The sequence below is a fragment of the Trichechus manatus genome, unplaced genomic scaffold, assembly GCF_000243295.1.
Source record: "Trichechus manatus latirostris isolate Lorelei unplaced genomic scaffold, TriManLat1.0 scaffold00010, whole genome shotgun sequence".
In the NCBI taxonomy this organism is placed as follows: domain Eukaryota; kingdom Metazoa; phylum Chordata; class Mammalia; order Sirenia; family Trichechidae; genus Trichechus; species Trichechus manatus.
The window spans coordinates 16,238,240-16,262,524 of record NW_004443946.1 but is presented as its reverse complement, the minus strand read 5'-3'; the positions used below and the strand labels follow the sequence as shown (position 1 = coordinate 16,262,524).

General features: G+C 39.4%; 1 protein-coding gene across 1 annotated transcript in view; it reads right to left on the bottom strand.

Annotated features, from left to right (window-relative positions):
* The window catches only part of SYNE2 (spectrin repeat containing nuclear envelope protein 2), a 325,154-nt gene that overhangs the window by 41,225 nt on the left and 259,644 nt on the right, over window positions 1–24,285 (bottom strand). Inside the window, exons 87-97 of the mRNA XM_004370941.1 lie at window positions 23,500–23,704; window positions 22,215–22,400; window positions 21,376–21,504; window positions 19,989–20,143; window positions 19,736–19,880; window positions 18,681–18,775; window positions 17,010–17,244; window positions 11,520–11,714; window positions 7,507–7,632; window positions 3,497–3,652; window positions 755–913 (exon numbers count right to left, since the gene is read on the bottom strand). Coding sequence (XP_004370998.1) covers window positions 755–913; window positions 3,497–3,652; window positions 7,507–7,632; window positions 11,520–11,714; window positions 17,010–17,244; window positions 18,681–18,775; window positions 19,736–19,880; window positions 19,989–20,143; window positions 21,376–21,504; window positions 22,215–22,400; window positions 23,500–23,704 — 1,786 coding nt within the window. The remainder of the gene's footprint in view (window positions 1–754; window positions 914–3,496; window positions 3,653–7,506; window positions 7,633–11,519; window positions 11,715–17,009; window positions 17,245–18,680; window positions 18,776–19,735; window positions 19,881–19,988; window positions 20,144–21,375; window positions 21,505–22,214; window positions 22,401–23,499; window positions 23,705–24,285) is intronic.

The window sequence follows — 24,285 nt, the reverse complement described above, 5'->3', positions numbered from 1 at the left end:
TTACTACTGAAAGTTCGTTTTCTCTCCAGCCATAAACACGTAGTTGCCTGATGAAACTTTTAAAAATGTTTAAAAATTCTCACATTCCTCTTCATTCAACTCTTTAGTAAATAGCTAAAAAGTCAAACAAAGCCCACTAGGCAAATGTGTAAAATGTCAGGCAGCAGTCACTCCCTAAATTCAATAGCCCTGGCTTCCTATCACAGATTCTTCTAATCTAACCTACTTGGAAGGTGAGGACAACTGACTAAAGACTGGAGCATAACTAAATTTGCTTAATATCAGTAAGAGCTTTCCTGAGGTTTGACAGAGTCGCATTTTGGGTGTTTGTGGCAAGAATGCTCTTTCCATACTTTCCTGTGGGAATTAGTGACTATTTCAAAATTATGGGTCCCAATGTTGTTGGCCCCTCTCCTTGGTGAGGAGGGCTCCTTAACAATGACACCTAGAAAAACCATAACTTAGCTAGAGGCATGAAATGATGCTCCAAGAGATATGAGCCTCTTCCCTGGCCAGACTTCCTAACCAAGAGAAAGCAGCTCTCAGTACACACCAGCATACCCACCCATTGCAGTCCCACACTTCCTATCTCTCTGGAATTCACACCACTAAACATAATGAGAGAGCCCCTTTACATTTCTAAAACGTTATTAGAAACACATCTGTAACATTATATTGCTCTGAGGCCGAGGCTGAGGAGGGCACAGAATTCCCTGGTGGTCACAAATCTATTCATCTGGATATCCCTGCTCACCTTCTGTAACTTTTCAATCATTTCTTCAATACTAATATCAGCTGTCTGTAGAACTTTGTTTTCCATCTGCACCAGCCATGCACACAAATCTTTATTCTTTTCATTGAACACAATCCAAGAATTGAGTCTGTCTTCAATCTCCTGTGTGCGTATAGCCACCTGTGGATGAAAACCCATTTGGTAGCTGAGTATAGCCAGACATTTCCCCTCCCTCTTTCATCCCCCCATCAAAAGGCATATGAATTTCACTCATTTTAACCAGTGTCTGTATAGACTTAAATCTTTATGTTTTTGCCTTTTAAATACCTAGGGATTAACGTCAACAGAATTTCTTACACTTTTGATAAATGCCAAGAAAAGCAATGCAATAATTGTAACTGAAGTGTGACTGGAAGAATTCAGTTTTATCTAAAATATTTCTCAGGATCAGGCAACGTTTCTTTCTGTTATACATAAGGGCACCATGAGTCTGAGTCGCTTCAATGGCAACTAATGACAACTATCGTGCTACACTAAAAATTAAAAACAGGAAAGGTTAGAAAAGTTCTCATAAGCACCACCCTAACTCATTTATTGACTGCTTCCAAACCCGATGTGTTGAGTTGATTCGGATTCATAGTGACCCTATAGGACGGAGTAGAACTGCCCTATAGGGTTTCCAAGGCTGTCAATCTTTATGGAAGCAGACTGCCACATCTTTCTTCTGCGGAGTGGCTTGTGGGGTGGGTTCAAACCGCTGACACTGTGGTTAGCAGCCGCACACTTTAACCACTGTGCCACCAGGGCTCCGTATTAACTGCTTGCTACATGCTAGTTTACAACTTTATGACCAACATCCTCCCCTTTAATCCTTATACCTACACAAGGCCAATGTCTTGCCTATTTAATTTCGAAACTATAATCCAAATCACAATACAAATCAAACATCTGTAATGCAAACGGACCAGGAAAATTAAAGTTACTTAAATCTCCTAGTGTTATGCTTCAAAAACAAGGCAAAATAAAACAAAGCATATCACTCATTTAATCTACCTCCTCATTATGCGCAATGGCTCTGGATGGAAATGTGGCCAAATACCGGTCTGCAGCAAGCAGGCTGACACCAAAGTACCCAAAGTTCCATTAGCATAACCAGCCCCTTCGCTGCTGAACCCCGCAAAGGGTCCTCCTCCTTACATGGTTTCAACTTTTTTTTACTTGCATAAAGTTTAAAGAACACAAATCAGCCTTTCTAAATGTATAAAAGTATTCCCAGGTCTTTAAATCTTCAGAATCTTAGAGCTACAAAGAGTTGCTGAGTTTCTCTGGTAAAGTTTAACATCCCTGTTTACTGATGAAGAAACCAAAGATAAACTCCCCCAGCCTTTCCCGCTATGTACAAAAACCTCTGCTCTTTCTAGAGTTAGGCAAAAACACCTGTTTGCACATCCTCCCCAGCCAAATGTATTAAAACAATATCAAAAAAAAAAAAAAAAAAAAAAGAAAAAAGAGCTTTGAAAACCAGCCCTACAAAATAAGTTCTGTGTTTCCATTCTATAGGGCAGCTTTTTTAAAATCCTGGCAGTTTGCATAACTTCATTGTGATTGGCTTCATAATGGCAACAATTAGGAACATCTGGGTCCCAGTCAAGGCGTCCTGGTGGCACATTGGTTAAAGCACTCAGCTGCCAACCAAAAGGTCAGTGGTTCAAACCCACCAGCCGCTCTGAAAGATGTGGCAGTCTGCTCCCATAAAGATTTAAAGCCTGGGAAACCCTTTGGGGGCAGTTCTACTGTGTCCTATAGGGTTGCTATGAGTCAGAATCCACTCGACGGCAGTAAGTTTTTTAGTTCGGGGCCTTAGTCTTTGAATCTACCTTAGTTTTTAGGATACTTTTCACATATTCTAAACATTTTCTTTTATATAAAATTTCAATAAAAATTCTAAAAGAACATTTAAAATTAGGGTACACTGTGAATATTAAATACTAAAATCAAGAAGGGGAAAATGTCATGTTTTTACTAAAATGCATTCAGGAGTGTCTGAATTTCAACTTTTAAATACTGTCTGTCCTTAATTCACAAAAATGAGATGAAGGGCTTTACTTTTCTTAGTATTGTATGTTTTTAAAACAAAGATCTTTAAGATGATTTAACCCCTTTAATTCCATCCTGATCTTGTCACAAACATATATAATACTCTAACCAGTTTCATTCTTAATAAGTAGAGGTGATCACCTGTGATACAAAGTATAGCCATTCATCATTTCTTTCAGACAGCTTTCCAAAACAGGCTACCCGAATATAAACATCGGAGAGCATGTCAGAGCAAAGCTCTCATATAAAATGCCCCTGTGCCCTGCACTAAGTAAAGCTTAGGCTGTTTGTCAGGCCCGGAAGAGACTGCAGGAAGGGCGAAACAACACCTTCTGTCCTGAGTCCTGATTCTAATATGCTGGTTAGTACTGGTCACCCGCCCAAGGCAGAGAGCAGAGTACATGCGTCTTCTCATAATTGCAGCTTATCCTCCACTTAAGGTGATGTTTTAAGAAGCTCACTAAAAAAGTGTGCAAAGTTCCAGTATTTTGTGCTGAAGAAACAAAGGGTCAAATCTGTTAAATCATGTTGCTGCCTTCTAAAGAAGGCTGCAACTAAAAAGGGCCTCCCAGTTCAAGGGAATTAAGCTCCTTTCTACTTTGTCCGGCCTTCGGAGACATTTCAATAAACTCTGAAACAGCTGTGTCCTGCAGTTAACTGACTTACTCTTAAGCAGAGGTCCTCCCATTGTCTGTGCAAATGCTCTATTTGCTCCTTCAAAACCATCACGTCCTCCACAAGAATGTGCCGGGTTAAGTCAGCCTTCATAGTGTGAAGTTCTTTCAAGTTCTGAGTCCAGTTAGCCAAAGACTTCTCTAGTTCCTGCATTTCAACACAAGAAGTGGGGAGGAAAAGGCTTCCACTCAAACTGCTGTTGTTTCCAAACCTGTTGGCTAATCCTTTGATTGGACTCTGGGGGAAGGGAGGCCAGGGAAAGGGGAGGGGCCTTCTGAATGAGAAACAGCCCACCGTGAGCGTCTGCAGTTGTGGCTGGCCAGTTCTTAACCACCTTTTCCTCAAAAGAAATCACTGTCTCTACTTTGATTTTTCATTTCCTCAGGTAGTTCAGACTTTTTTATAATTAATTCAAAGTCAGGGAGGCCTTTAGTTTCAGAGGAAAATATTTTTGTTGTCTAGAAACAGCCTTACACACACACATACACGTTTTTAATTCTGAAACTATATTACAGAAATGCTGTATACAGTGTGATTTCCCATTGTTTGAAACTCCTAAGAAATGCATTGTTGCAATTATGGCAATCATACAACAGAAACAGCTTCTGTTCAAAGGGAATAACATATTTGGTTGACTACTGAAAATAATGAGTATAATGGAAGAGAAAATAAATTGTTCCCTAAGAATTGGCCAGAGATTGGTTAGCAGAAAATTTTATCTGGCGATGGAAACATTTATGTTTTAAAGTAAAATATTTGTCAAATTAAAACTTTCTGAATTCTGGGACCTAACTGAGAAAATTACTTTCATAGCAGGGGAAGTAAAAAGAAACAGCCAAAACAGTCAGACTGTTAAAATACCCCAGATTTTTATTGTGCTCACAATTCTTTATACTTGGCACATTTTAAGGTCTCCATTCATACCTGTCAGATAAAATCTGAAAGAATATTCCATTTACATCAGAGAGAAGTCTGAGAGGTGGCAACAATAACAACGTGATAATTCTGATTAATTTCGAGAGATCTAAAAGCTACACTGCCATTCTCTTACAACTTGCCAATAAGAATTTACATTCAATAAAATGGCTAGAAGTCTTTCTACAGGTAACATGGAGATTAAGAAATAACACCTTTTATCAGAAGAGAAATCACTACCTTAAGTTTTTGGTACCTAATTTTAACTTCACAACCCCAGTAAAGTTCATGAGAGCAGATCTGAGGTAGAAGACTTCTAATAGCTACATAACATACAGGGGGAAGCTCATAAGCTGAGATATACCACTCATTAATTTAAAACTTGTCCTGGGGTGGAGCAAATGGTTAATTCCCTTGGCTGCTAAATGAAAGGAGTCCAGCCAGAGGTGCTTTGGAAGAAAGGCCTGGCAATCTACTTCTGGAAAATCAGCCATTGAAAACCCTAAAATGGGTCACCATGAGTTGAAATCGACTTGATGGCAAAAGAAAACAAAATAAAAACTAGAGGAGACCCAGAAAACCACTGGGCTTTACACAAAGCTTTCCATCAGTTACCAGGAGGCTTAGACTGCCCACGGTCAGAGGTACCAGCTTCAATGCCTACATGGCAGGCAGGCATGTTTAGATCAATTCCATTTGGACACCTGGTTTCCCACAATTCAAAAGACAATTAACAGATGTAAAACTTTCAAATATGGACATTGTTACGATTCTTAAGAAATACTACCAAACTGTGTCCTCAAAGGAATGACTGTGTCTACATGCTTTTTGGCATTGCATTTTATGTATTTTGGGGGCAAGTTTAATACGTGCCGTGATTCCTCGTTAATCTTTAAACCTGCATTTCTTTAATTGCTCCTCCTCGCTCCTTCACCCTGATGGTCCCACAAATATATTTAGTTAATTTGTGCTGAAACTTTCAGATTTCAGCCACAAAGTTACTTCCTCAGGGGAGCCTTCCCTGAGCCATCAGACAATGTTGGGATGCCTCTACTAATAGTCATCAGGCTTATAATTCACACACTGCACACACACGCACACACGTATATATTTATGCCTATTGTACAACCATCTGGTAAACATGTGTCTCTCTGGTAGACTAGACTGTCAGCTCCACACTGGCAGGACCATGACAGCATCGCTCACCGACGCATCACCCAGCACCTACCACAGTGCCTGCTACATGGTAAGTCCTCAGATACCAAAACGCATGATGAAAAGGAAAGCAATCTGGCAATATGTGTCAAGAGCTTTAAAATATTCATAAATACTATGTGAAAAAAGCAAGGAATTAAACAATATATACAGTGAACTCTACTGTGGAAGTTTATTATAGTGGACAATCACTATTTGTACAAATATTTCAAAAATCATGCTTCTGTCTCTAAATGAAAATACCCCAAATTTGCTTTCAAGCAAAACTTGAAAACTTTTCAGAAGGAAATGTAGTAAAGTTATCTTTATGACTTTAGAATGGAGATTTCCCAAAAGAAACAAAAAGTACAAACCATACAGGAAAATATTGATAAATTCACTGACATTAAAATTTAAAAAAATATTTTGTTCATCCAGAGACACCAAGAAAAAAAGAGGGGTAAAAAAAGCTCTAGAATGAGAGAACATTTGCAATGTATATACTCAGCAGAGGAACAGTATTTAGAATAAATAAAGAGCTCCTTCAATTCAATAAGAAAAAAACAAACAGCCCAACAGAAAAACAAGTAAAGGATATAAACAGGCAATTACAGAAGGGCAAACCTGAATGAGCAATGCATATGAAAAAATGCTTAGTTCACTAGTAATGAAACTATGAAGCAATACCATCTCACACCTATCAGACTGGCAAAAGTTAAAAAAAAAAAATCCGACAATCTGAGTGACTAGAAAAGGCATATATAAATTGTTTTATACTCATATAATGCAAACTACACAGCAGTGAGAATGAATGAGCTACAGGTATCAATAATAATAGCCCACAATCGTCATGAGTTACATCATACATGGTATAGAGTATGGTACTGCTTATATAAAGTTTAAAACCATGGAAGGCAATACTTCTATACTTCATTGAGAGCTACATATACATGTAGTAAAACTGTAAAGAAATGAATAAGAATGATAAACACCAAATTCAGGAGGGTGCACACCTCTAGAGGGACAGGGGTAGGAAGTAGACTGAAGATGGTACACTGGGCACTTGATCTGTATTTGTAATGTTTCATTTCTTCAGCTAGGTGATGGTTTCATGGCAGCTTGTCATATTATTTATTATGTCTTTTTGCATATTAGAAATTTTCACAATGAAGAAAAAGGATACAGGACAAGAACACTAATTTTCAACATAGTCTGAAGTATGAGACTACTCATTTCATCCTAATTTTTCAATCTGGTCCATCCCTGAAATCACTGAAGTAAGAAAAAGATGATTCCAATAGGCTCTCAATGTCTTTGTATATCAAGCCTGTAGACAGGAAAGAGATGCAGGGAGTTCCTGCTCTGGGAATTTTCCTGGTCCAAATTCTCATCCATAAATTTGCCTTGTCTTCTGTAAAGGCCTATCCTATCCAGGAATTTTTGTCAGTGAGGTATCAATTAGACAAAATAGAGTTTGCAAGTTTTATAAAAATGTTATACTTGAGCAAAAAATCCAACCTTCTGGCTTCTAAAAAATAAATTCTTTAGTCATACTTTACTCTCATTTCAAAGACAAGGTCATATGATAAGGGAACAGCTTTCAAGTAATCTCAGAGGTCACATCTTATATTAAGAAAGAGAACCTGAAGGATAAAACCCCCAGGATCCTAAGAAGTCAATTTCTGCAAAAATCATTCTCATCTCCACACATGGATCTCAAAGAGCATTGATTCCAGTTCCTTAAGAGATTAGGATGTTATGTTAGAAAATAGGAAAAATGTTTTCCAATTGAACATGAAAACTCAGTTTCAAGAGAGAAATGGAAAGGCAAATTTCAAGTACTCAGAAAACAGCTAAGTGATTATCCTGAACACCACTTCAGATTTCAATACCTTAATCAGCTCCTTTTCTTTATGGAGGTCCTCATGAAGCTCTGGAAGAGGATCTTTACTTTTTGCCTTTAAAACTTGCAGCCTGCTTTTCAACTCCTTGATTTTCTTTTCACACTGGTCCCAAATCTATTTGAAAATAATATTAAAAATAAGTACTTTATTCTTTAAGAATTAACTGTAGAACAGAAAAACTTATTTAATCCATATAATTTTTCTATAAAATGTATTTTTATAAAGCATTAAAAAAAAGTTGCTGTGCCGATTCCAATTCATGGTGACCCTATGTGTGTCAGACCAGAACTGTGCTCCATAGGTTTTCAATGTCCGATTTTTCAGAAATAGATCACAAGGCCTGTCTTCTGAGGTGCCTCTGGGTAGACTCCAACCTTCAAACTTTCGATTAACAGCCAAGCATGTTAATTGTTTGCACACCTAGGGACTTCAATTCTTTGTCTTGAGCAGACTGCAGTCTAGAAGAGCAGACCAGGGTGGCTCAGTGCCTCTTTGTAGCCTTACATGTGGCTCATGTCAACCACTGGTTGGCCTTTGCTTTGAAATATTTTTTTCTCCCATTCCATATCCCTGATCGATCTAATTTTATCTCTATTTTAAGAGTTCACATTTAAAACACTACTGTAAGGACTAATTTTTAGCATTGACAGTCTGAGGGCATATGCTATAATAGCAACATAGAGCAAAAGCACTCAATCACTTTTCTTATCTTGTTTTCTAACATCATCCCTATACTCTCTCTTCCCCTTTCTAGAGTTTGGCTTTAGCGACCCTTTCACATGGAAGTTTCATTTCTCCATTGTCCACCATTGCTCTGACTGCTGCCTTCTACTTAAAGCATTTTGCCATTTACAAAGCATTTTCAACTTTAATATGTCATTGTAATTATAACTTTAGAAGACAGACAAGGCAAGTACTATCATCACATTTCAAATGAGAAAGCTGAAGTTCAGAGAGGTTCTGACTGACTCAAGGATATGCGGTTAAGGAGCAACATAGTCGAGAGTGGACCTAAGACCGTATTCTCCACTTCTAGTATCATTCTTTCATGCCATTTCTTGTCCTCAAACCTTACATTATTGAGCAATTATGTAGTTGCCTGCATTTTCACACCTGCATTTATAACTGATTCACTAGGGCAAGCTTCTTCTCCCGACATTATAAAAAGTAGACTGACGTAAAACGAAACATTATTCTATTTCTCCGTATATTTGATACTTAAGCATACTTGGGTTGGCCCAGTTCTCTGATAATGCCTCACTTAAGTGGAGCTCACTTGTCTAGCAAATTCAACTATTTGGAGCTGAACCGAGAAGAAAGCAAAAAGGGAAGCAAAATTTGTGTTCTTCTTTGTTTCACCAAATCATTAATTGTATTCACCATCATACTTTAAACATAGCAGATTCTCAACATCTATTTGCTAAATAAATGAATTTCACACAGTCCACGTAATTAATAAGGTTCAGACACTTTACTCATAGAAGAGAAACTTAGGCTCTAACTCAGCACATAAAAAACAAACAAACAAACAAAAAAACACCACTGCCATAGAGCTGATCCCGACTCATAGTGACCCTACAGGACAGAGTAGAACTGCCCCATAGGGTTTCCAATGAGTGGCTGGTAGATTCGAACTGCCGATCTTTTGGTTAGCAGTTGAGCTCTTAACCACTGTGCCACCAGGCTCAGCACGTATCTACTCTTTATTCAGAAAGATATCTCTGGCAAGCTTGGTTATCTGGTTTTGGTACACAGAGCAGATTAGAAAGGGGAGTGGGGTATATAGGAGTAGTCATTCTTGGAGAAACAAAAAGTGAAAATCAACAGCTTAATGTTAAGAAGAAAGGAAAAACCTATAAAAACCATAAAGAACTTTAAAAAGCATAGTAGTTTAGGGCCATGGAGAGTAGGTTCAAACAGCTCAGAGTCCTTGACAGTAACTTGGTATTTTAGCATGACAATACAGTAATGATTTTCCTAATAATGATCCCAAAATAAAACATTTTGGGTTCTAAAGGTATAATCTTAAGTTATCTGGGAAATTCACTTAAGTGACAAAAACAGCAGTCTCTGATGATAGGAGAAAGATGAAGTATCACTGTGTTGATTTTCATATAAACCCCGCTGCTGCTGAGTTGATTCCGACTTGTAGTGACCCTATAGGACAAAGTATAACTGCCCCATAGTGTTTATTTTCATATACTACACCCAAAAGCAGACCATATGTGGAATATTAACTTTGTGTATTAACCTTCCATTGAACATGAATGAGTTTCCTGTTTCATAAAAGTAAATACCTAAACAGAACCTTGAGTATTTATATACCTAATACTGAGCTTTTTCAATGCTCATTATTTTACATTAGGTAACTGACATGACTCACATGCATTAGTGGGACTTAAGTTCTCTTGGAAAACTCAAAATACTGTGATTTCCTAAAATCAATTCCTATTTTCACTCAGTGAACAAAATTTTTTTATTTTTTTATTGTAGTAGTTTAAATGAAGTTTACATTTCGTTAGTCTCCCATACAAAAATTTATACATACATTGTTATGTGACTCTAATTGCTCTCCCCATACTGTGACAACACACTCCTCCTCTCCACCCCTGATTCCCCATGTCCATTCAAGCAGCTCCTAACCCTTTCTGCCTTCCTGTCTCACCTCCATACAGAAGCTGCCCGTTTAGTCTCTTGTATCTACTTGAGCTAAGAGACACACTCCTCACAAGTTTATCACTTTATGCCCCACAGTCCAGTCCAATCCCTGTCTAAAGAGTTGGCCTCGGAAACTGTTTTAGTTCTGGGCTGATAGAGAATCCGGGGGTCATGCTTTCCAGGGATCCTCCAGTCTCATTCAGACCATTAAGTCTGGTCTTCTTACTAGAATTTGAGATCTCCACCCCACCTTTCTACTGCTCCATCCGGGACTCTCTGTTGTGCTCCCTGTCAGGGCAGTCATCGGTGGTAGCCAGGCATCATCTAGTTCTTCTGGTCTCAGGCTGATGAAGTCTCTGATTTATGTGGCCCTTTCTGTCTCTTGGGCTAATACTTTCCTTGTATCTTTGGTGTTCTTCATTCTCCTTTACTCCAGGCAGTTGGGACCAATTGATGCATCTTAGATGGCCGCTTGCAAGCTTTTAAGACCCCAGATGCCACTCACCAAAGTAGGATGCAGAACATTTTCTTAATAAGCTTTTTTATGCCAATTGACCTAGATGTCCCCTGAAAGCATGGTCTCCAGACCCCTACCCCTGCTACTCTGTCCCTCAAAGTGTTCGATTCTATTCAGGAAACTTCTTGGCTTTGGTTTAGTCCAGTTGTGCTGACTTCCCCTGTAGTGTGTGCTCTCCTTCCCTTCACCTAAGGTAATTCTCATCTACTATCTAGTTAGTAAATAACCCTCACCCTCCTTCCCCACCCTCGTAACCATAAAGAATGTATCCTTCTGTGTTTAAACCTTTTCTTGAGTTCTTATAATAGTGGTCTTATACAATATTTGTCCTTCTCTGACTGACTAAATTCACTCAGCATGACAACCTCCAGATTCCTTCATGTTATAAGATGTTTCACGGCTTCATCGCTGTTCTTTATTGTTGCATAGTATTCCATTGTGTGGATATAGCATAATTTGTTTATCCATTCGTCCGTTGTTGGGCACCTAGGTTGCTTCCATCTTTTTGCTATTGTGAACAGTGCTGCGATGAACATGGGTGTGCATGTATCTATTCGTGTGACAGCTCTTATTTCTCTAGGATATATTCCAAGGAGCGGGATAGCTGGACCGTATGGTACTTCTATTTCTAGCTTTTTAAGAAGTGCCAAATCGATTTCCAAAGTGGTTGTCCCATTTTACATTCCCACCAACAGTATGTAAGTGTTCCAGTCTCTCCACAACCTCTCCAGCATTTATTATTTTGTGTTTTTTGGATTAATTCAGTGAACAAAATTTTATGTACTGCATTTGAGTATCATGAATGGAAAGTAAATGGTGGGCTTACCTCTACAATGCTCTGGAAGTGTTTAATCATTTCTCCTACTTGAAGCTCTGTGTCTTTCCAGTTGTCCTGAAGTTGTCTGATTTTCTTGTCAATTGATTCCTCAGTTTCCAGGTTAGTTGTGCTCAGTAACTGTTCCCCAGCTTCCAAGGTTAGTGCATAGGTGGTTTGTCTTCTCTGAAAATAAATTTCTTTACTCTAAAACAAAACAGAAGAAAAGTGATTTGCTTAAGTGTCTGATGTGATCAAAGTGTGATGTTTGTGTGTATTTCCTTCAGAGTTTTTTTTTTAATGTTAAATTTGATATAAATTAGACAAATCTTGTTAGAATGCACACAATTCACATTAAAGGCTAATGTTTTACATCAAGCAGACAGTGTACTACCAAATGATGGGTTCTTAATTTCCCAGGACTGGTAAGAGATAAGATTATTAGTGTAAGGATTAGAGGCATAGAGAAAAGAAAAATATACTCCAAAGAATAAAAGCCTATAAGATAGGAGGATCTAAGAGTGTTAAGAAAATGGCTAGACTATTAGACCTGAAATTAATAGCAAATACCCGTCATTATCATGGTCATCTTACTCCTAACCCACAAGGATAGAATGTGCACGATGCTGAACAAATATAAAAAGAAGAGAGGACAAATAAAAAAGGTGAAATACAAAATAAATAAATAAACATTTAAGCCTTATTCTGGGCATATAAACATGTACACTGATATATACAATAAAGGGATAGCTTTAAAAAATTCCATTTGAAAATCATGTTGGCTTTTCTTAAAAAGAGGACTTAGTTGTTTACAATACAAAAATGAAGTAAAAATCTTTTAATCGAGTCACACTTCCCAAAGCATTTGTTTCAGGAAAAAAAAAAAAGAATTATATAGATTTTGTCTGCTCTAACTATGGTGGTTTCCCTCATCTTCAAATTTCTCAAGGGAGACATAATGTAGGAATTCTCCAAAATGGAAGCTGATTAAAGAAAAAAAAAAAATCAACAGAGCACTGATTTACAAATGTGTTTCTGAGATAATCCAAATCCAAAGGAGGAAAACAGAGTGTATCTTCAGGAGCAGCATACAAATAAGAGAAAACGCAACTCGATGAACACACTTCCACTCCACACTTGTCCTTCCAACATACAGTACTGCTCAACATATCCACTTAGATCGATGTTCTAGTAGCCACCTCAAACCCCGTCCAGCCTTCTCTGACTTGGTCAACAGCACACTGTTTGCACCAAGATGCTTAAGCCCAAAACCTAGAGTCATCCTTGACTTAGCTTTTTCTTTTATCTACCATATCCAAACCATTAGCAATCCTTGTAAACTCTACCTGCGAAAATACTCTTTTTTCATCTTCACTGTGATCACTCTTTTGTAACCCTAACGGATTAGGGAAGACTGTAGTTTTCCATGAACTGCTGCAACAATATTCCCAGTCCCATATGCTCCTCCAGAACCGTGCCACTCCAGCCAGTGGTGGAGCATCTGTCCTCTCCTCTTCAACTTGAGTGTGAACATATAACTGCCTTGATCAATAGTTTCATGTATATGGCTTCTTTTTTTTTTTTTATTGATGTAATTAAATGAAGTTTACATTTCAAGTTAGTCTCCCATACAGATTTTTTTTTTTTTTAACATACATTGTTATAAGACCCCAACCGCTCACCCCATTCTGCGACAGCACACTCCTCCCCTCCGCCGCTGGCTCCCCATGAACATTCAACCAGCTCCTTACTCTCTCTGCCTTCCCCTCTAACCTCTGGACAGAAGCCGCCCCTTTGGTCTCTTATATCTACTTGTCTAAGAGGCACATTCTTCACGAGTATCACTTTATGTCCCACAGTCCAGTCCAATCCCTGTCTGAAGAGTTGGCCTCAGAAACTGTTTCAGTTCTGGGGTGATGGAGAGACAAGGGGCCATGCTTTCTGGGGCGCCTCCAGTCTTAGTCAGACCATTAAGTCTGGTCTTCTTACTAGTATTTGAGTTCTGCATCCCATCATTCTATTGCTCCATCAGGGACCCTCTGTTGTGTTCCCTGTCAGGACGTTCATTGGTGGTAGCCGGTCACCATCTAATTCTTCTGGTCTCAGGCTGATGAAGTCTCTGGTTTATGTGGCCCATTCTGTCTCTTGGGCCAATACTTTCCTTGTGTCTTTGGTGTTCTTTGTTTTCCTTTACTCCAAGTGGTTGGGACCAATTGATGCATCTTAGATGGCCGCTTGCAAGCTTTTAAGACCCCAGATGCCGATGTATACGGCTTCTAAGGCTAGGTTTAAAAGGCAATAGAGCTTCTGCATGAATCTCTCTGCCAATGAATCATGTGCCAATGAAGCCATGAGCCGCCATATAAGAAGTCTAGCTACCTAGAAGCCTTCATGTGGAGAGACCACAGAGAATGATGCCCGAGGAGCCCCAGCTGCTCCAGCTACTAGCTGTCTGAGTCCTGCCAGCTTAAGTGCTGGACATGAGAGTGAGTAAGCTGTCAGATGATTCCAGTTTCAGTCACTGTCTGCTGAAACTGTGAGAGATCCTAAGCAAGAACCACCTAAATGAGCCCTGTCAATACCCAGAATTGTGAGAGACAGTAATAATATGATTGTTTTTATGCAGCTTTAGATAACTAATACTCTGGTACTGCTGCTTCTCCTTTAGCTTGTCAACATTCCATTCTCCTTGGAGCAGCCAGAGTGATCTTTAAAAAATACAAATCATATCATGGCACTCTTTCCCCAACTGAAAATCTTCAATGGTCTCCTATTCCATCAAGATTATTATCCAGGCACTACACCTCAGCCTATAAAATGCTCCTTCCGGCCTGCCTCTCAGATTCATTTCCTACCTCTATCTGCCTCACAGCTCTATTCTAGCCACACTGGCCACCTTTCTGTTCCTCCACTTTGCTAAGCTGGTTTCCATATTGGGGATGATGGCAAGCTGCTCCTGCTCTCTCTTAAAAATTCTTTTTCCCGATCTTTGCATGGCTGGCTCCTTTTTATCACTCAGGTCTCAATTTAAATGTTACCCTTCCAAAAATCACCCAATTAAAATAACCAGCCAGCCTATGTTAGTTTCCTATTGCTGCTGTAACAAATAACTACAAATTTAGTGGCTTAAAACGTCACAAATTTATTATCTTCCAATTCTAGAGGTCAACTTCACTGGGCTAAAATCAAGGTGTTGGCAAGCCTCCTTTCCTGCTGGAGGATACAGGGGAGAATCTGCTTCCTTGTCTTTTCCAGTTTCTAGAAGCCACCCACATTCCTTGGCTCATAGCCCCTTCCTCCATCTTCAAAACCAGCAGCGTAGCATCTTTTCTTCTCTCTGATCTCTGCTTCGATCTTTATATCTTCTTTCTCTGACTCTGATCCTCCTGCCTCCTTATAAGGACCTTTGTGATTACATTTGGCCCACCTGGATAATCCAAAATAATCTCCTCATCTCAAGACCCTTAACTTAATCACATCTACAAAGTCCTTTTCACCATGTAAATTAACATATTCACAGACTCTGGGGATTAGGACATAGGCATCTTTGGGTGACTACTGTATAAGCCTATCACCCAAATCCTCCATTACATTCCCATTTGTTTTTTATAATTTATTTTGTTGTTGTTGTTAATATACACAGGAAAATATACACCAATTCAATAGTTCCTACATATACAATTTACTGACACTGAATACATTCTACAAGTTGTGAAACCATTCTCACCCTCCTTTTCTGAGTTGTTCCTCCTCCATTAACATAAAGTCACTGTCCCCTAAGGTTACTATTTAATCTTTCAAGTTGCTGTTGTCAACTTATCCCATATAGACAGTTCTTTAAAAAGCATAATGCTCGAGGTTGACATTCTTTACTAATTAAGCTGAATTATTGTTTGGTTTTAAGAAAATTATAGGGGATATTTTTGGTTTAAGGTTTAAAGATTATCCCAGGGCAATAGTTTCAGGGCTTCATCTAGCCTCCATGGATATAGAAAGTCCAGATTCCGCAACAACTTTAAATTGTGTTCTGCATTTTCCCCGTTTTGATCAGGAATGTTCTATAAACTCGCTGATCAAAATGTTTAGTAATGGTTGCCGGGCACCATTTATTTCTTCTGGTCTCATGGCAAAGGAGGCAGTTGCTCATAGAGGCTATTAGCCATTCATTCCATTTCCTCCTCCTGTTCCCAACTCTTCTTCCTCTGTTGCTCCAGGTGAGTAGAGACCAATTGTCGTGCCTTGGATGGTTGCTTGCAAGCTTTTAAGACCCCAGGAACTAGGAGGTAGAAGCACTAAACACGTTATTAGGCCAATTAACTGGGATGTCCCTGAAACCATGACCCTAAACCTCCAAACCAAGGAACCAAATCCCATGAGGTGTTTGATTGTACATAAGAAGTTATTCTTTTTTTTTTTTTTGGTCATTGTTGTAAATATATCTATCACACAACTTTTGCCAATTGAACTTTTTACAGGTGTACAACTTATTGACAGCAATTACATTAATTGGCTGTAACATTCCTCTGTTTTAATTATCTACACAAGCCTTACTGTAATCTGATATTTTCCTGTTTACTTACTTATTTGTCTGATTGCCCCCACAGAAACCAAACCTACTACCGTCAAGTCAATTCTGACTCATAGTGACCGTATAGGACAGAACAGAATTGCTCCATAGGGTTTCCAAGACTGTAAATCTTTACGGAAGCGGACTGCCACATCTTTCTCCCGCGGAGTGGCTGGTGGGTTCCAACCACCAACCTTCTGGTTTGCAGCCATGTGCTTTCACCACTGCACCACCAGGGCTCGCTCTGATTGCCCCCGTAGGATGTAAATTTCTTGGGAGCAGGGATCTTCCCTTAATCCATACCAGATATCCAGCACTTAAAACAATGACTGCCACATAGTAGGCAGGCACTCACTATTTGATGACTAGATGAATGAATGAGGAAAGCACAGGATTTCAGAAGGTTAGTGTTTGGTTTAGCTGTCCCTCTAAGGTAAAGAATGCTCTATAGCTCAACGAAACATGCTCTGGGAATAGCCAACTAATTCTAATGCTATGATCGCCATCCAACTTTGTAACGGAAAATTTGGTTGCCTAAATAAATGTGCCCTTCAAGAGTAAGCAGGACTCCCACTTTAAATGACTACAATGGTGGTCAGTGTATATATTAGTCAGTTTCTTAAGAGCCTGGGTGGTGTGAAACTGTGACCCCAACATCACCCTTTCCCCACTCAACCCACCCATTGTTACTCATACCATGACCCAAGAGAGCCTCACTACTTCTGGATAAATGGGTAAGTTTGGGATTCTGACCTCAAGAGGCTGAAGACCAGGCTGTGGACTGTGGACCCCACACGGCTGGCTTCCCCATCGTTGAGAGCACACTTTCACTATGACATCACAGAAAATATAAAACCTGAGGTGCGTGAACATCTTACAAATAATGACCACCTTCTAACCCTGTAGAGTTCACCCTGTTCCTGTGCATATCCCACCTTGAGCTCATGGATCAGACTCCTAGTTTGGCAGAGACTGTAGCGATCCTGGCTCCTCACTGCAGACAGCAAGTGGCCGGTGTCGGTGAGGAAGCGGAGCAAGTCCTCCACGGAGGCATTGAAGTACTGCCACTGCCTCGCTAGCCCATCGATGTCACCCTTCCTCTGATGTACCCTCTGCGCAGCACTTTGCCACTGGTCCTTCATCATCGTGAATTTCAAAACAAACTCCGGTCTTGGTAAAAACAGACAGTGAGTTGACTACTACAGTGAATCCTAACATGAATGTGCAGAAAAAAATAACCACCAATGGGTAATAGAAGCTCAGATTTGCTATTTACATGCGCAACTTACACGGAAAAAACTTCTTAAAGTATGAGCATTATTCAACTTACACAGGATGGAAGCTTTGGGCCAGGGCAGTGTGTGAATTAGCCAAGAGGGATTTAGCGGAAGATGTTTGCATGTAACCTGGTATTTTGCCAGCATGCATGCCAATCATTCCCTTAAACAAACTGAAGCTGTTTTAACATACCAAATGCTGCATGGAAAACTCAATATCGGATCAGTGGGAAAGGGTACTGATTACTTGAGGGTTGTACTTTATATAATTTGAGCAATAAAGAGCGTGCTTTCTACAACTATTCAACTAGTCCTTTCCCAGATAAACGTTGTTGTTGGTGAGTGTCGTTAAGTGACCCCACGTGACGGAGCAGAAGTGTCCCAGGGGGTTTTCTAGGCTGTAATCTTCACAGAAGCAGATTGCCAGGTCTTTCTTCTGCGAAGCTGCCAAATGGGTTCAAACGGCCAACCTTTCAGCTAGCAGCTGAGCATGTAACTGTTGTGCCACCAGGGCTTCTTTTCCAGATAAGTAACACCCATGATTTAAAAAAAAAGGCCTTTTACGAATTATGGAAAAATGTCCTATTTTGCCTTACTGATCAAATCAAAACTAGCTTACCATTCTGGAACTGGCTTCAATTTATTACTTCTGATCTAGGAAGAAACAGGCTTTGTATTTCTTAATTATGCTGGAAGAAGAACCAGAGGTATAATGTGTGGCAATGGGGAGGAAAAAAAATACCTATCAGAACGTCTGGGGAAATATTTGGGCAGTGAGGCCACATCTGGGCTCTGTCCGCCATGCATACCAGTTGCACGAGCAGGTTCTGTTATAGCTGCCAGGCTAGACTAAGGGGCTCTGCTCGGCCTGGCCTGGCACTGCCCAGTGACCCCAACCCCATGAATGTAACACAGAGAGAAACCCCTTCTTTCACAACTGTGACAGAGCTACCTGCTGGGAACAGAAGTACTTCAAAAATTATTTTTTAAAAAGCAAAACATCATGAGGGAGAGGGAAGAGAGGAAAACATACCACAGAAAAATCATCTGGGGTTAGAACTTAGATAATTGTATGTCTCAAGTGGGTATTTGCAAAACTTCTGGTCTGTGAAGCCTGTTCACTACCCAACTTTGGGAAAAGTACCACTGATGTTGTAATGGCCACATAGCAAGACTCTGTCCTGACGTACAGTCAGAAGACTGGTCCCATTGTGGTCTATTAACTAGTATGGCCTTGAAGCTGGCATGGTCAAGCTGCATAGTAGAAGGCCTGCCCTGACTGTTCTATACTCCGTAAACCGACAACCATCATACGCCCGGACAACTTACCTCTTCTCTACTTCTGCTGTGTCCAGGAGTTGTAAGGACTGGGTAACAAAAGAATCAGCAATTGTCTGATTTATAGAAATTTCAGCTTCTAACATCTGCAGATAAGTCAAAATATAAAACAGTAGCTAATATAATTCATTTTATGAATACGAAACTTAAATTTCCAATTAACATCTAAGCTTATAGAGGATATGTGACATGATTCATTTTCAAAGTATTTGAGCCCAACTACCAAAAATGCTCAACTATTACATCAACATTACCTATGAATATAGTCTTAAAAGTTATAATAACTACATCTAATTATAATAGCAGGTACCATTTATTGAGTACTTGCTATCTGCTAGGCATTGTGTAAAATATACTTTGTCTCATTTACTCCTTAACCTTAGGACTTAAGTACTATTATTATATCCATCTGACAAAGGAGGAAACTAAGGCATAAAGAGGTTCAGTAGTTTATTTGAGGCTACCCAGTTTTTTGGCAGGGCGGATTTCATTTTCATTGAATGATCTTAATGCCGCAATGCAGACGTAAATAGTTACATTAAAAAGTTACAATGAGCTAATCACGCACACTTTTGAAATGCAGGATTTGCCTATGATCACCAGGACTATTTCCAAATATACATTAGCACAAGTATCAGAGGGAAACTCTGTAAAATTATTAACACAATTATTATGATGCCATGTGCTCCAACGTTTTAAAGAATTTGTCAGTGAAAATGCAAAGGTGAGTTGAAGTATTTTAACATGCTCTCGGTAAAATGGTGTATATAATGTTTGCACTCTGTGGAAGCAAAGCTGTGCTAGAAGCTTCCATTTACTGTAGAAACTGCAGGAATGCTGTCACTATTAAAATAGGGTGGTAGAACAAAATGTAGAATTTATGATGTGAGAGAATTTTACAAGTGAGCGATTGACAACTGAATTTGCTTCACGACATACATTCTGTATTTAGAGACTGATAGGTACTCCTTATATTTTAAATTTATCTTTCCCCAACTCCTGTCCCAGAGCGAGGGGTACAAGGGTGGGAGAGAGCACAGGATTACCTCATATGATTTCTGCTGTTCCAGGAGAGCTTGAAGATTGCTGGCAATATTCACTTTGAGCATCTCTTCTATCTTCTCCAGAAGCTGGACCCATGTTTCACAGCAATAAAGAAACTTTTCATTCAACCCAATTCCCTGAAGCTCACTACAAAGGTTTAAAAACAAAAGAGTCACATAAGAACGGCACTGCCAAACTCAAGCCATTCATTTTACCTTAACTGAAACACAATGAGTAAAGAAGGGGTGTTCTGACCTGCAACGTTCCAGTGCTGTCGCTGTGGCCCGGATCCACTGCCGGTTCATATTTTGTAATGTCTTTACAGCTATGTCACTAAGTGGCAGCTTGAGACTGACTTCATTCAAACGTTCAATATCAGGTGACTGGGCTGTTAGTGCCAGCACATGATTCTATTAAAAAAAATTAAATTCAAATTTTTGAATGCCGGTAAGATATGTAGATGATGAAAAGGCCACAGAGATCCTGTAGGTCACCCCTTATCTCAAAGATGAGAGGCAACTGAAGCCTAAACAGATAAATGCTTTGCCCATGGTCAAGTAGCTAGTTAGTGGCAGAGCTGAACCTAGAACCCAGGTCCTGTGCCTTTTCTAGAAACCAAGCTGCACACAGCCAGCACCTAAGCAGCCCAGGAAATAAAAGTGAGCTCAGATTTTGTCTTTGAGAAATATGAAAAATGAGCTTTAAAAAAAAGACCAATTCTGGAACTTCAAATCCCATTTAGTCTGCCAACAAGGACCTTTAACAAGTCACACAGTTTACTTACAAATCAAATGAAAATTTGAACTGTAAAATAACCTTAGCAAAGCATATGGTACCTATATTTTGGAAGAACATGAAATCATAAGAAAGCAAATACATCAGAAATTTATTTTTAAAAAGATATTCTAGGGACAGCCTCTTGGTCACCATTATGTTAAACAAACATCCTTCATAATGTTCATGTTATCACTATAAAACTCTACTATAACATTCTAGGTCAGGGTCAGCAAACTTTTTCTATAAAGGGCTAGATTATAAATATTTTAGGCTTTGTGGGCCATGTGGTCTCCTGCAACTATCCAACTCTGCCCTAACAGTAAGAAAGCTTCCGTAGACAATAAGTAAATGAATGAATGTGGCTGTGTTCCAATAAAACTTATTTATAAAAACAGGTCACAGCCTGGATTTGGACACCAGGCCATAGTTTACTGACTCCTAATCCAGGTTACAAATATTGATCACTAGGAGTTGCAAGAATTCTTTAATTCTTCCATTCATTTATACTAAATTTATTAAGGTAATGAAGAAAAATTATACAATTTTAATATTTTACTTTTGATCTTCAACTAACCATAAAAATTTAATCAATCACAACAACCACTGAAGCTAATCAGTAAAGACATCAAGATTAAAAAAAAAAAAACTACTAAAAATTACTGTGGCATATTACTGAAACAGTTCTCTATGCTGTCATACTTTTCTAGGCCTTAGGAAAAATAGTGTACGAATGAATGCATATAAATGACTGTGCTCAAAAGTTAGTTAGGATGCAAATAAATTCTACAATGTGACAGTAATTCGCTTATTATTTTTTATCCTATAGTGATTCTAAGACTTTAGGAAAGACAAACGTTGGCAATACCAGGATCATGTCAGAATTTTCTTCTTTTTCTTGCTGGTAGAGTTTATCCAAATTCTCTTCTTCATGCATAATAAGACATTTTAGAGATTCCAAGTGGTCCTCAAAATCCTTAAACTGTGAGAGAACAAACTAAAACAGGAGAAATTGTCATTAGAAGCAATTTTCATGTACATATATAACAGAATTAAGCACAGGCTAGTCTTGGGAGCTGATGAAAGTTCAAGCTGTTTTTCAACCTCCAGGATCTCATTATTGAACATTCGAGATGAAAACTCTGGTTTTCACTTTGTGCCTTTGGCAAAGCACTGAGCCTTTTGAGGATGAATGGATCGATCACCTGCTTGATGGGGGCATGCAGAGAACCGTGAATGACTACTCTGCTCCCTCAGTTGATTTTTTCCTGTTGGTGCTGAGACTTGCTATTAGAGCTCCACAGCCTTCTACCCAGCTTTTTGACAGCTCAGCTACGAAAGGCTTTTAAAAAAGTGACTAAATAACACAACACATGGTTATGCTTGAAGCAGCTACTTCTATGACTCAATCAGCCCACTTGGAGAGCCAAATAACTGTGAGATCAGAACAGAGTATGAAAGATAACGTTTATCACTTTTTAAACTAACATGTTCCATAAAGAAGAAAGGGTCACTTAAGATCTGTCTCTTGCCCATGGGATTGAAGCTAGAATCATGCCAATGGCGCACATATTCGGGGCAGCTCTGCTGTCTAGTTCCCGAGGGAGCAGTCCACAAAGCACAAATTACTTCCCAGAATCCAAGGGACTGAGGGCACTGCACAAATGTCCCAAACTACAATGTGAATGGAAAAACAGTAAGATGAACCTGAAACTCATTTGCTTTCACAAGCAGCATCTTCTCCAAATAAGAAGCCCTCTGGAGGGAGTGCGATTGACCAGAGAGGAGCACTTGGAGGCTGGACTCTGCGGAGGGCGAGGGTGGGAATCGCTCCAGGAGAGCGGCGTTTTGGAGAAACACTTCTTTTGTGTTCTGCACATCACGCTGCAGCTCCTGGAGAGGAAAAAGTCATCACAAAACACTCCCTTCTTCACACCACAATTCCCCACCCCCTGCCGCTCCATTGACATCTAGGGGAATTTTTGCCCTGAAATTGAGGTTGTGGCTTTTTATTGTTATTGTTTATTTAAAAGTGATGAAAAAGCTAGGTTTTTTTATATGATATACGCCCTGGTGCTATGTCCTGAAATCTGTCAGTTCAGAGCTAAAACTCACCAGTGATCAATAGAGTTGAGGTTTCTAATTTATGGAGTGGGTAGTCACGTGTTCTCAGTTTCTACTCACCTAACAATTTAATACCATATCAAGAATCTATGCAAAACCGTCCCATCTGAGACTTTCTGATATAAACTGATTCATTCGTAGTGACTATAAAACCTCATTAATCAAGGCTATTCTGGCAATATGATGTGAGTGAGATTTCTGGTGAGGGTTTTTTTTTTTAAATTTTAAACAACAAATCAGGTAGAAGTTGACTAGAATATCTATTGGATTCTTGTCTCTCTAATTAAATTGGTTAATACTTTTTAATTTGACCTACAGTATCAGAAGATACAAAATATATCTAGTTAGCAAGTTAAAAACTAAAAAGTATTTACCTTCTGGGCATTCATTAACAATAAGAGGCAAAAAAGAACACAGAGGAAATTATACAACTCTTAAATATCATCTAAAAAATCACTACGCACACAGAAAAACCACACTAACGCGGGCACCAACTTCACGATTATTTCTAACGCTAGGGATTCAACATCTATTATTCTTAGATGATCATACTCAGTTGAGAAACTGACTATAAGGCTTTTGCTTAGGAGATGAAACTGCTAGATGAACAGGTAGACTGGAATGAGGTGGTGTCAGGTCCCCCTGACCCAGCTACGTGCTGTCTGGAGGTCTCCTCTGCCATCCGGTCCTCCCAACCTCACACATCCATGGCCTTGCTTATGTCCTAGATGGCCTGCTCGTGGCACCTGTCCTGACCAATTTCTCTGTCCCTGTGGTCTGTCTAGCCCTTGGATCATTGTCAATCCTTCACTGGTCCCATCTGTTTGGGCGAGTTGGCCTTGGTTTTCCCCACGAGCTTTGCACCCACCTTTATGTCGTGCAGGGCTGGGGTCAGGATTTCTGCCAGGTTGTTTCCAGACATGCTGATGCTTGCAAGCTGTTGATACTTTGCTGCCTGCTGCTCCAGCCTTGCTGTGGCTTCAGTGTGAGCACTGCCATACGCCTTCCAGAGCTGCAGCAGACTCTGGGCCTTCTGCAACTCGTCTGCGATGGCTTGGTTTACTTGAGTCCACCTGTTAGTGCAACATGAACAACAGCACCCTCATTCCATCCTCTCCCTTGTGGCAAAAGTACAATGTACATGCTCTACCAGTACTTAATAGCAGATGAACAGCTAAGAAGCCACTGTTAATTTCTTTCTTTCTTTCTGTTTTTAAATAATGGCATCACCATTATATAAACTGAAGTCCAAATTAGGCTATTTAATTCACTTTCTAATACTCAGCAGAAACTACAAAGTTTGCAAATGGCAACAAATATCTATTGTATCATGAGTGCTTCCTTGGCAAAGGTGAGGAAAGCACTGAGCTGCATGCCTGATGAAAACTCCTCCACATGAGAAAGGCTCCTACTTTACAAAGAGTATCTTTATTTATTTTTTTATTGTACTTCAGGTGAAGGCTTACAGAACTAAGTTTCTCATGAAACAGTAGTACACATATTGTTTTATGACATTGGTTAACAACCCCACAACCTGTCAAAGTTCTCCCTTCTCGACCTTTTTTTTTTTTTTGGTGAAAATATACATAGCCAAAGATACACCATTTCAAAAATTTCTACATGCACAGTTCAGTGACATTGACTATGCTCTTCC